Raw genomic sequence first — 13608 nt, forward strand, 5'->3', positions numbered from 1 at the left:
TGGACTGCAGCCTACCAGGCTCCTCCATCCATGGGATTTTCCAGGCAAGAGTACTGGAGTGGGTTGCCATTGCCTTCTCCTAGCAGTGGTGCAGGTGATAGTAATTGAAGCCTAGTCTTGAGGGTTGGTAGTAGGGGCAGAATGAGGGGCCAGAAGATAGAACGGACAGAATTGTACTTCTGGAATAAACATGGGCAAGAAAGAAGTTGAGTACAAATGTTGGTTATGAAATTGGGGTTCCGAGAAGGTGTCAGTGAACAGTTAATTGCATTGATGTGGGTTCTGTGTTAAAACAGACAGCATGTAGGGAATCACCAGCAAATTATAGAAAAGCAGAAAATACAGTTGTTTTGAGTGTGCACACATGCAAGAGTACTTCATGCAAGATGCTGGACTGGGTGAATCACAAGCTGGAATCAAGATTGCCAGGAGAAATATCAGCAACCTCAGATATGCGGATGATACTACGCTAATGGCAGAAAGTGAAGAGGAACTAAAGAGCCTCTTGATGAAAGTGAAAGAGGAGACTGAAAAAGCTGTCTTAAAACTCAACATTTAAAAAACTAAGATCATGGCATCTGGTCCTATCACTTCATGGCAAATAGGTGGGGAAAAAGTGGAAGCAGTGACAGATTTTACTTTCTTGGGCTCCCAAATCACTGCAGATGGTGACTGCAGCCATGAAATTAAAAGACGCTTACTCCTTGGAAGAAAAGCTATGACAAACCTAGATAGCATATTAAAAAGCCAGAGACATCACTTTGCCAACAAAGGTCCGTCTAGTCAAAGCTGTGGTTTTTCCAGTAGTAGTGTATGAATGTGAGTGTTGGACCATAAGGAATGCTGAGTGTTGAAAAATTGATGCTTTCAAATGGTGGTACTGGAGAAGACTCTTGAGAGTCCCTTGGACAGCTAAGAGATCAGACCAGTCAATCCTAAAGGAAGTCAGCCCTGAATATTCATTGGAAGAACTCATGCTGAAGCTCCACTGCTTTGGCCACTTGATGCAAAGAGTGGACTCATTGGAAAAGACCCTGATGCTGGGTAAGATTAAAGGTGAAAGCTAAAGGGAGCGGCAGGTGATGAGATGATTAGCGTCACTGACTCAATGGATATGAATCTGAGCAAACTCCAGGAGATAGTGAAGAACAGGGGAGCTTGGCGTGCTGCAGTCCATGGGGTCACAAAAAGTCAGAGACAACTTTACAACAGTTTAGCAAAGATGGATATCTTTGATATGAGCAGAGGGATTAAATTCCTCCCAGCTTGATGGGGAAAGTGATTTTTCTCAATAGTACTCTGAGATTAGAGTTGGTTTGTTCACACATAGGAGTTTGCACACTCATACATGTTGCAGCTGTGTGTTTTTTACCTTTTGTGTCATTAAAGCCAAGATAATTCCAGCACTCATGGAGTGCTTTATGTCAGAAAAAGCAGAATTCACCCTGTTCTCTTAGTTTCCCCTAAGATACAAGTGTTGCTTTTTAAACTTTGCCCTGAGCCTAAGAATGAGGCAGTAAGATAGTGCAGGATGATAGTGCCCTCTTCAGGCACCCATCTGTACTGGTTGCCTGTGATTTGTATGCATGGGCACAAAGTTTTTGATTTTTCCTTTTGCTTTAGAAGTACATCCAGGAAGCCAGGAATATGGGCAGCACCATCCGCCAGCCCAAACTGTCCAACCTCTCCCCGTCAGTGATTGCCCAGACCAACTGGAAGTTTGTGGAAGGTCTGCTGAAGGAATGTCGCAACAAGGTGAGCTGTGGACTCTTCTGAATGTGTATTTTCCTTGGCAGCCAAAGTGGAGACCAAGGCTTAGCGCTGACCATTCTTCTCTTGATTTTTAAAATATTATTAATATAATGATATAGTACTAATGTTAAGATCCTGTTAACTTGGAGTTAGATGTAGTTGTTTTACATAAAATGTAACATTGATTGAGAGCAAGCATAGTTTGCTTGATAAAAATTTAATATGTATTCTTTAAAGCTGAGAGACAGTGGTAGTTTTTAATTTTAGACATCTTGTGTTACTTACTTAAAATCATTAGTTTTAATATGGTTAAATTGTCAACAGATTCATTTTACACATAGGCAACTGTTTTTGCCCCTCTAATTTAATCTGATGACACTGACCTCATGTGTCTAGAAACAAAAGAGCTCACTGAGTGCCTACTGTGTGTCAGACCAAAACGTGTTACTCAGTTTGTTTGCTGTTGGCATGTTTTTTGCCATTCTATAGGAATAGTAATTTTTTAAAAGGTATTTTATTGAGATGTAATTGCTGTATTAAAAATGGCACACATTTATGTATATGTCTTGATCATTTTTTTTGAGGTATCTATAGGTGATTTTAAAATTTTTTAAAATTTATTTTTAAATGGAGAATAATTGCTTTACAATATTGTTTTCTGCCATATAGCAACACAGATTGGCCATAGGTATATGTATATCCATATGCATACACTGGTGATACCACTAGCACAATCAGGATGTCTGTCACTTCCAAAAATTTCCTTATATTCTTTTGCAATTTTTTTTGTGTGTGCTAAGAATGCAGCATGAGATTTATCATCTTAACATATTTTAAATTGCACAACAGATCTGTTCAGTGTGCATGAATATCACAGACATAAAGTTGAGTGAAAAAGAAGAGAAAAGAAACTACATTGTTAATCATTTCTTTGCTTTTCTGTAGTTTTATTGTGTAAGTCAGGACAGTGATCACTTCTAGAGTGGGAAGGTGATTGGAGAAGGCACATAGGGTTCTTCAAAGGTATAGATGGGCATTATTTTTTTCCCTTAACTTAGGTCATGTTAGTCTAATAGTATATACTCACATAAACACATATGTGTATGTATATGAGATATATTTCACAATAAAAATGTTAAAAATAGTAGCACTGGAAAAGAAGTATGCCAAAGTGTTAAGAGTTGTTGCTTCTGCAAGGTAGAGTATGGGGTGATTTTTTTCCTTGCTCAGATTTTTATATGTCACACATTTATAACATGATTAAATCTTCCTTAAGAACTTGGATTCAATATTCAGGCATCTTTAGATTCAAAGACCAGATGTGCTGCTACTGTGCTGTGTCAATTTGGGCAAGTTACTTAAGTTCTCTGACCTCAATTTCATTATCAATAAATTGTGAAAAATAATAACTTCTTACAGAGCTATTTGGCTTAACTGAGGTAATGTTATACTTAGTACAGTGCCTGGCACATAGTAATGAAACCTGCAATTATCATTATACAGCATGGTTTTTGTTTTACAGTGAGCACATGAAAATTTTTTAACCTAAAAGTAAATTACTCCTCAACTTTTTATCCCCTTGGCAGGTACTTCAGATATATTTCTAGGATTAAATGCCTTTAAAGATTTGTTTAAAAGGTCAGTTAGGCAATGAGAATCAGAGAATGTCTGAGGTGAGCATGACCAAAGGGTTTTATTCAACTCTTCTCATCTCATAAGTAAAAAAACTGAATCCAGAGTGATGAGATCACATGCCCACGGTCAGTGATTTCTGTGTTTTTATCTTCTTTAAAGAAGGCACTTTACTATATAACCTGACCGATATGGTGAAAAATAAACACACTCTTTACCTGTGGGTCTTCCTCTCAGCCCAACAGATGTACCTGGCAGGTGGCCACAAGCCTGTCTCGTTGAATGTGATCTGGCTGACTTGTGGGTGTCTTATCTTACCGACTGATTTTTTATAGACCAAGAGGATGCTGGTGGAGAAGATGGGGCGAGAGGCTGTGGAACTAGGACATGGGGAAGTGAACATCACAGGGGTAGAAGAGAATACCTTGATTGCCAGTCTTTGTGACCTGCTGGAAAGGATTTGGAGTCATGGGCTACAGGTGAAACAGGTAATGAATGTCTGGCCTCTCCCTTTTGAGCAGACTGTCTTCCTGTTTTTGCATACTAGTTTCCCCACTTTTCCAGCTGGCTGGCTTTGAAGAATGGCACGTGGTGCTTGTGGAGTGAGATTTGAAATTGATTTTTTTTTTTGGTACAGAAAATTGTACACCTAATAAGTGTCAATTTTATGGTAATATGAATTATGTCTCAACAAAGGGTTTTTTTTTTCCCAATTCAAATAGGATCATCCTATACATAATATTTTGGAACTTGTTTTTTCTTGCCTCAGAATGTCTTTTCCATGTTCTTAACTAACTTGGGTGATAGTGTAGTAAGTATTTAAGAGCTGAGACTATAAATCAGATAGTCCTGGTTTAATTCCTGCTTATGGTCTGTGAAACTGAGCACGGTACCTATCTTCTGTAAGATTCTCTTTCCTCGTGTCCATGATGGAATTGTAAAAGAACACACCTCCATAGAACTCTTATGAAGATTTGAAAAGATAATTTGTGTGAAGCACTAAGTTCAGAGCCTGTTATCTGGGAGGTTCTCTAAAAATGTTTGTGGTTATTCTTCTTCTAAAAGTTCAGTTTTAATTACTGTTTTCACTGTATAGATGTGCAGTACTTAAATCAGTCCTTTATTATTGATTATCTTATTTCTGATTTATCAGTGTTAAGAACAGCACTGTGACTTTTAAAAGTAAGCTTTAAAACATAAGCTTTTAAAAATGTTAATAATTGTGTATCACATCCCTAAAATGTTGAGAGTTTTGTAGTAGAGTAGCAACACTATAGGCATTGGAATCAGAAAGACTTGGTTTTTCCTAGCTCCTCTTGATAACTTTAAGTGACTTGCAATTTCTGAGTCTCATCTTCCTTATCTATACTACAGAGTTAATAAAACCTAGCTTTCAGGGTTGTTATGATAATTAGATATGGTTAAAAAAAAAAAAGTACCTGGCATGTGGTAGGTATGCAACATACAGTAACCCTTATTAGTCCAGGTTCTACGTGATGGATTTATGTTTCTTTCCTTTTCTCTGTAATAAATGAGTAGACTATATATGATCATTTTATCATTTTCTTTTAAGTTTAACAAGCCTGGCAATATAGTTGAGCTCTTTCAGTTTTTTAGTAAAATATATGCTCCCCCCACCCTACCCCCCAAACTTTATTCTCCATAAAAGTCTTCAGGGAGTTAGGCATTAACAAATAGTAATACCATATCATCACAGGTGTCTTAACTTGTCCCCTGAGGCTTTGCAACCGTATCCTTTAGGAATTCCCACAGCCTGGGGAATATTGTTTGGAGCCCGTTTGATCCCCCTCTCAGTCTGGATAGACAGAGGCTACTTACTGGTGAGCAACCAGTACAGAATAGTGGGAACTTTTCAGTTGAGCTTCCATTTTGTTCTGAATTCTGCTTTTGGAGCTCTAAATGTGAAGCACTGACAGTGTCACAGAAGGAATTGAAGTTCTGTGCCTTCTGGCAGGGACACGGGTTCAGCTGGGGATTGAAATCCCTCCAGTGTGTTCTCCTTAGGCCTCCATTTTGTTAACCTTCGTTTAGACCACTTTTCTCTCCTGCTGAGAAATTCTTCAGTTACCTTTCAGTCCAGGGATTATAACCTGGCTCCCTGGTCCCCTCAATCATGTGATCATCTCAGTCCCCTCTGGGGGCACCTTGTTGAACAACTACTTACCTGCTGAGAAAAGTCAAAGAGAACGCAAACTCAGTTTGTTACCAGCTGCCTGCCTGAAAGGCTGCCTACAGCAAGTCCTCATAAGAACCTGTGTTAACCTCACCACTCACTTTGGCTTCCAGTGACATTTTCCAAGGATATGGACTTCCTTTAGTATATTTTTCTGAGGTTTGGTTTTTTCATACTGGTTTAGTAACTGCTGCCATTTCAGGACTGGTCAGTGAAAAGGGGTTGTTTCTCATCTTTCATGTGTGTGACAGTCTTGGAGAATCTGGTGCTATATATTGTTTGGCCACATTCCCAAATGGGTAGTTGGGCTGTATTGTGAATCTTGAAGTCCCAGTCAGCCCCTTTGCAATCACTGAGCGCCTGGGTGTCCTTCTGGCACTGTGGCTGGTGTTGCTCTTGCCTTTGGCTCTTTGGCATCATTACATGTGAGGACTCTGGTGACCAGCTGTATTTCTGTGTCACATCTAGAGAGTTGTGTTAAAGGAGTCTGCCTTCTTAGTCTGCCTAGATTTAGGGGATACAGTGATGAATAAGGCAGTCTCTGCTTTTTCAGGAGCTATAATGGTTTTGGTAAATGGATGGATATATGGGTTTCTAGAAGTTGAATTAACTAAATCAAAGATCGTGAATATTTTGAGCTCTCATATTGTTTTCTACTTATATAGTATTAATATGCCAGTTCGTAACAATGTAAGAATTGTAAGTCTCATTGATTTTGTTGAACATCTGTTTTCTCAAACATTTGGTATTTCAGTGAATTTAAAAAATGGTCTTTTCTAGTTGTGTGTTTTTTTAAAAACTGCCATTAAGGTTGTTGGGTTTTAAGTTGGTTAAATCTTGTAGGAAATCCAAACATACAGAAAGTTCATGTCAACAGCTTGCTGATCTGTAGATGGGGGATTTTTCCCATTCAAATGCTTGATTTCCCCCCCCACCCCAAATCAGGTTAATTGGTGGATAAAAATAAAACAGATCCTTCATATTCTCATGGGAAAAATCTTGAGACTTAATTCCCCACATTCATTCCCAAATGTAAAATTTTCTTCAGAAAATAAGCTTCAGAAGTTCAGTGCTGTCTTTCGGAAGCTCCCCGTATAGCATCATTGTTAACAGTAATGGTTCTAGTATTAGCTGTACTTAAACTTGCGTCCCAGTATTCTACTTACTAGTTGTATGATCTTTTACAAGTTACTTAGTTGATTCTCAGTTTGTTCTTTTCTAAAGAAAATGAGGATAGAGGTACCTACATTGTAGGATTGTTGGAAGCATTAAATAAAATATTATATTTTAAACTTTTAACATAGTGCTTAGTTCATAGAAAATGTCAAGACATGGTAGTTTCTGTCATTATTACTCTTGTAAAATATAGCACTAAATCACTTGTAAAATGACCATAATAAATCCTATTATTAAAATTATACTACATTTATATTATATCTGCTATGTAAGAATATTTATCATGAACCTGAAGTAAAATTTTTAATCCTGTAACAAGTTAACATAGAGACAAGGGTTTCTGTACAGAAGGATGACTAGACTAAGGAAACAAAGCAGTTGTTAGGTGACCAACTGGGCTCACTTACTTTATAAGCAAATTGCTCCCTTAACATCAGGCTTGACAATGCTGTTCAGATTTGTGTCTTCGTGAAATGACAAAATGCAAAAGTAGGAAGTAAAGAAACACCTCGAGTAACAGGCAAATTTGGCCTTGGAGTACAGAATGAAGCAGGGCAAAGGTCAATAGAGTTTTTCCAAGAGAATGCACTGGTCATAGCAAACACCCTCTTTCAACAACACAAGAGAAGACTCTACACATGGACATCACCACATGGTCAACACTGAAATTAGATTGATTATATTCTTTGCAGCCAAAGGTGGAGAAGCTCTATACAGTCAGCAAAAACAAGACCAGGAGCTGACTGTGGCTCAGATCGTGAACTCCTAATTGCCAAATTCAGACTTAAATTGAAGATAGTAGGGAAAACCACTAGACCATTCAGGTATGGCCTAAATCGAATCCCTTACGATTGTACAGTGGAAGTGACAAATAGATTTAAGGGACTAGATCTGACAGAGTGCCTGATGAACTATGGATGGAGATTCGTGACATTGTACAGGAGACGGGAATCAAGACCATCCCCAAGAAAAAGAAATGCAAAAGAGCGAAATGGCTGTCTGAGGAGGCCTTACAAATAGCTGTGAAAAGAAGAGAAGCAAAAAGCAAAGAAGGAAAGGAAAGATATACCCATTTGAATGCAGAGTTCCAAAGAATAGCCAGGAGAGATAAGAAAGCCTTCCTCAGCAATCAGTGCAAAGAAATAGAGGAAGACAACAGAATGGGAAAGACTAGAGATCTCTTCAAGAAAATCAGAGATACCAGGGGAACATTTCATTCAAAGATGGGCACAATAAAGGACAGAAATGGTATGGACCTAACAGAAGCAGAAGATATTAAGAAGAGGTAGCAAGAATACACAGAAGAACTATACAAAAAAGATCTTCATGACCCAGATAATCACGATGGTGTGATCACTTACCTAGAGCCAGACATCCTGGAATGTAAAGTCAAGTGGGCCTTAGGAAGCATCACTACAAACAAAGCTAGTCGAGGTGATGAATTCCAGCTGAGCTATTTCAGATCCTAAAAGATGAAGCTGTGAAAGTGCTGCACTCAATATGCCAGCAAATTTGAAAAATGCAGCAGTGGCCACAGGATTGGAAAAGGTCGGTTTTCATTCCAATCCCCAAAAAAGGCAATGCCAAAGAATGCTCAAACTACTGCACAATTGCACTCATCTCATAGGCTAGTTACAAAATGCTCAAAATTCTCTAAGCCAGGCTTCAGCAATATGTGAACTATGAACTTCCAGATGTTCAAGCTGGTTTTAGAAAAGGCAGAGGAACCAGAGATCAAATTGCCAACATCTGCTGGATCATCGAAACAGCAAGAGAGTTCCAAAAAAAACATCTATTTCTGCTTTATTGATTATGCCAAAGCTTTTGACTGTGTGGATCACAGTAAACTGTGGAAAATTCTTCAGGAGATGGGAATACCAGACCACCTGACCTACCTCTTGAGAAACCTGTATGCAGGTCAGGAAGCAACAGTTAGAACTGGACATGGAACAACAGACTGGTTCCAAATAGGAAAAGGAGTACGTCAAGGCTGTATATTGTCACCCTGCTTATTTAACTTACATGCAGAGTACATCATGAGAAACGCTGGGCTGAATGAAGCACAAGCTGGAATCAAGATTGCCAGGAGAAATATCAATAACCTCAGATATGCAGATGACACCACCCTTATGGCAGAAAGTGAAGAAGAACTAAAGAGCCTCTTGATGCAAGTGAAAGAGGAGAGTGAAAAAGTTGGCTTAAAGCTCAACATTCAGAAAACTTAAGATCATGGCATCCGGTCCCATCACTTCATGGCAAATAGATGGGGAAACAGTGGAACAGTGGCAGATTTTATTTTTTTGGGCTCCAGAATCACTCCAGATGGTGACCCAAGCCATGAAATTAAAAGACGCCTACTCTTTGGAAGAAAAGTTACGATCAACCTAGTTCAGTTCAGTTCAGTTCAGTTGCTCAGTCGTGTCCAACTCTTTGCGACCCCATGAATTGCAGCACGCCAGGCCTCCCTGTCCATCACCAACTCCTGGAGTTGACTCACTCATGTCCATCAAGTCGGTGATGCCATCCAGCCATCTCATCCTCTGTTGTCCCCTTCTCCTCCTGCCCCCAACCCCTCCCAGCATCAGGGTCTTTTCCAGTGACTCAACTCTTCGCATGAGGTGGCCAAAGTATTGGAATTTCAGCTTCAACATCAGTCCTTCCAATGAACACCCAGGACTGATCTCCTTCAGGATGGACCGGTTGCATCTCCTTGCAGTCCAAGGGACTCTCAAGGGTCTTCTCCAACACCACAGATCAAAAGCATCAATTCTTCAGCACTCAGCTTTCTTCATAGACCAGCTCTCACATCCATACATAACCACTGGAAAAACCATAGCCTTGACTAGATAGACCTTTGTTGGCAAAGTAATGTCTCTGCTTTTTAATATGCTATCTAGGTTGGTCATAACTTTTCTTTAAGGAGTAAGCGTCTTTTAATTTCATGGCTGCAATCACCATCTGCAGTGATTTTAGAGCCCCCCCCCCCCCCCCCCCCCCCCCGCAAATAAAGTCTGACATTGTTTCCACTGTCTCCCCATCTATTTCTCATGAAGTGATGGGACCAGATGCCATGATCTTAGTTTTCGGAATGTTGAGCTTTAAGCCAACTGTTTCATGCTCCTCTTTCACTTGCATCAAGAGACTTTAGTTCCTCTTCATTTCTGCCATAAGGGTGGTGTCATCTGCATATCTGAGGTTATTGATATTTCTCCCGGCAATCTTGATTCCAGCTTGTGCTTCTTCCAGCCCAGCATTTCTCATGATGTACTCTGCATATAAGTTAAATAAGCAGGGTGACAATATACAGCCTTGATGTACTCCTTTTCCTAGACAGCATATTAAAAAGCAGAGACACTACTTTGCCAACAAATGTCTGTCTCGTCAAGGCTATGGTTTTTCCAGTAGTCATGTATGGATGTGAGAGTTGGACTATAAAGAAAGCTGAGTGCCAAAGAATTGATGCTTTTGAACTGTGATGCTGGAGAAGACTCTTGAGAGATCCTCGGATAGCAGGGAGATCAGTCAAATTGGTCAATCCTAAAAGAAATCAACCTTGATTATTCATTGGAAGGACTGATGCTGAAGCTCAGGTACCGTTACTTTGGCCACTTGAGGCAAAGAGCTGACTCGTTGGAAAAGACCCTGATGCTGGGAAAGGTTGAGGGCGGGAGGAGAGGGGGACGACAGAGGATGAGATGGTTGGATGGCATCACCAACTCGATGGACATGAGTCTGAGTAAACTCTGGGAGTTGGGGATGGACAGGGAGGCCTGGTGTGCTATATAGTTCATGGGGTCGCAAGGAGACACTACTGAGTGACCGAACTGAACTGAAAGTGACAAACTACTACATGTCTCCAACAGTTTAAGCGGCAGCTTTTACATTTTCAAGTGCCAAGGTTCTGCTGTGTTGACAGTAGTGTATCTTAGACGTGCAGTTAAGTACCAGCCACCTCTTCTGCAGGCTTCTTCAAAATAGCTTCCACAGTAAATCCTCATCCTTGTGATGATGTACTCTCCCTAGGCTGCAGAGGGCAGGAATGCTTTTAAATATTTTAGGAAATTTGGGAGCTGTTACAGAATCTTGTAGTCTGGGTATCTGTTCCTCTGCAAAAGCCATCATGCACTACCCAAGCTGATCTTCAACCAACCAGACCATTTAGAGATTAATAGGTTATTTGCTTTTTTCTTTCTTATCCACTGGTCCATTCTCAGGCTCTTTTTTTGACCATGTCCTTCCTATTCCCAGTGGGGAACCATTTCTTTTTTCTGTTCCCTTCCATTCTTTGTATTTCTCCTGAATTTTAAGTAGGGGATATATATTTATATACATTGCATATGGGCATATATTGAGAGAAAAAACAGGACAGCTACTTTTTAGCAAAAGCCCACATCTGTATGTTCAAATTATCTCTGACTTTGCTCACTAGATGACTTGCCCTTATAAATCTAAACTGATAGATATTTCTCTCTTGCATTGGTTCCAGGGGAAATCAGCTTTGTGGTCCCACCTGTTACATTATCAGGAAAACCGGCAGAGAAAACTCACACCAGGAAGCCTCAGTACCTCAGGTAAGATGGTCTCAGCACCACTGGGTAAGCTCCCTTCACTCACTTTCCCATCCTCCACTGAAGTGATCCTCTTTAGCAGACTGTTCCACATCAGTGAAGCCTTCAATCTGTAGTGTTTAAGCCACAGGGCTCTTTGGACCACAGAGCATGCCAAGGCCGTGGGGTGTGCTTTTATTATGTGTTTCTATACACTTTTGATTAGTGAGATAGAAGATTTATATCACTAAGAGGCCACCCTTAGAATAAATTTGGATTTTAAATGAATTTGGATTGATACTAATGTCCTGTTTTTGGAGCAGGTGTTTTCAGACTCTTTTGTTTTATTTCTCTGAGATGAGCATTGAGATGATTTCCTATCAATTAAGAGAGCCTGTTTGTCAGTGTCCTGCCTTGGAACTTCTCAAAGTCTAGGCCTGGTGTGCGTGATCCCTTGAAGTTGCTTTCTGTTTCTATTTAATAAAAATATCAAAGTTGGCAAGGACTCCAGAAATCATCTAGTTCAGCCCCCTTGTTTTACAGGAGGTGGAAACTGGGATCCAGAGAGGAGTTGAATTTACTTAAGATCACACAGTGAATTGATAGAAGAGGCCAGATCAGGAGTCAGGCCTCTTGTCTCCTGGATTGCTGTTCTTTATAACCTCGTGCAGTGTCTTTTCCAGGACTGTCTCCCTTCTTCCTTTTCTTCTTGGCAGCATCTCCTCTGCATACCATCCCTCATTCTCCTCTCTCTGCCAGGGAGTTTGTTTATTTTTCTTAAATGTTCTTGTCCTAATGGTAAAAATCACTTTAAGTGGAGGTGAAAAGGTAGTCATGAACTCAGTGTTTGTTGGCTTTGCCCTTGAACTAGTTGATCTCAACAAGTACTCACTGCACGTGAGGAAAATATCAATAGTTGGCAAAAAACCAGATTCAAAAGCTCCCTGAGTAACCTCATAAGGAGTTTTTGAGTCCACTTTCTGGATATGAGAACAGAATCTTCTTAGGAAAGCCACGGAAGTTATTGCCAAGGGATAAAGTGTAGCCAGAAAGTCTCAGCAACTGAATGATGAAGATACTAATTTTAAACGTTGGGCCAGACATGGGGATATACAGGTATTGTGTCTAGAAGTCCTAAGCATTCCTTACACATTCCCTTGGTCTTTCTGTAGTCCATTTGAGGCAGGAATAGGACAAGAGTATAGCTCTGAGCGGAAGCACTGCTTCCAAGGATTATGATAAGAACATGTTGGATTAGGATCCAGAGGATCTGTGTTCCTTCCAGTGCCAACTTTGCTACTTGCTGACTGGGGGCAAAGCAGCTCTCCTCTGAATTTCAGTTTTCTCCTCTGTGATAACTGTTCATGGCTGTCTTATAAGTTGTTAGAGAATTAAGTGATACAGCATGCATAAATATATAAAATCTGGTACCTAATAGGTACTTAATGTTCATGAAATGATTGATTAAAGTGTTTTCAAAGTAACCAGCTTTTTTTCTTTAGAAATTTGTGGTTAGAGATCAGAAGAGTAGTTAGCGATTTCAGTAGTCAGATCTCTTTGGACTTAAGCAAAAACTTTTTTTTCTAGGAATATTTCTTGATTCAGAACGGAGGAAGTCTGATGCCAGCTCTGTCATGTCTCCCCTGAGAATCTCCCTCATTCAGGATATGAGGTCAGTCTGGGCTCATTTGTAATTAGCCACTCAAATTCTGTTCTCAGTTGCTGCTTAGGAGTCCACATTAAATAGCAGAGTCTCAGTGACCTGGGTTTCTACAACCTCTCATTTAACCAGGAAGCCTCCTCATTGGTCCTGTGTTTCATGATGTATTTGTAGAGCTGTACAAGCAGTTGTGTTTCCATACATTTTTGGAGAATTACACCAGAGTGTTTCAAGGCCTAAAAGCTCTGGGATTAGCCTTGCTTTTTGAAAGCTGTACTGTCTTCCTCACCAACCCCCTAAATTATGATGAGCCTATCGTTCAGAGCTTCATGGAAGCTCAGGATTTTGCGAACAAGAAAGATGGAGTCTCTCAGGATGGGGTGGGATGCCTCACCAGGCTTCCTTTGGCATTACAGGGGAGGTGTTGGTAGTGAGTTCATTTCCCACCCCACCCTCCACTTTGCTTTCCCCATTTGTCCTTCAGGCACATCCAGAACATTGGAGAAATCAAGACTGATGTGGGAAAAGCCAGAGCATGGGTGCGTCTGTCCATGGAAAAAAAGTTGCTTTCCAGACACCTGAAGCAGCTTCTCTCAGACCATGAGCTCACCAAGTAAGGCCATTCCACTTGGAGTAGAACCAGCTCC

The 13608-nt window shown here is 40.2% G+C and overlaps 1 protein-coding gene across 2 annotated transcripts in view; it reads left to right on the forward strand.

Moving 5' to 3' along the window:
* DENND5A (DENN domain containing 5A) overlaps positions 1 to 13608 on the forward strand; it is a 92775-nt gene that overhangs the window by 68133 nt on the left and 11034 nt on the right. For both annotated transcript variants that reach the window (XM_043903470.1, XM_043903479.1), the window contains exons 11-15: positions 1624 to 1755; positions 3720 to 3872; positions 11241 to 11325; positions 12889 to 12973; positions 13446 to 13574. In XM_043903470.1, the coding sequence (XP_043759405.1) occupies positions 1624 to 1755; positions 3720 to 3872; positions 11241 to 11325; positions 12889 to 12973; positions 13446 to 13574 (584 nt within the window). The remainder of the gene's footprint in view (positions 1 to 1623; positions 1756 to 3719; positions 3873 to 11240; positions 11326 to 12888; positions 12974 to 13445; positions 13575 to 13608) is intronic.

This window comes from Cervus elaphus, chromosome 1 (assembly GCF_910594005.1).
Source record: "Cervus elaphus chromosome 1, mCerEla1.1, whole genome shotgun sequence".
Taxonomy (NCBI): Eukaryota; Metazoa; Chordata; class Mammalia; order Artiodactyla; family Cervidae; genus Cervus; species Cervus elaphus.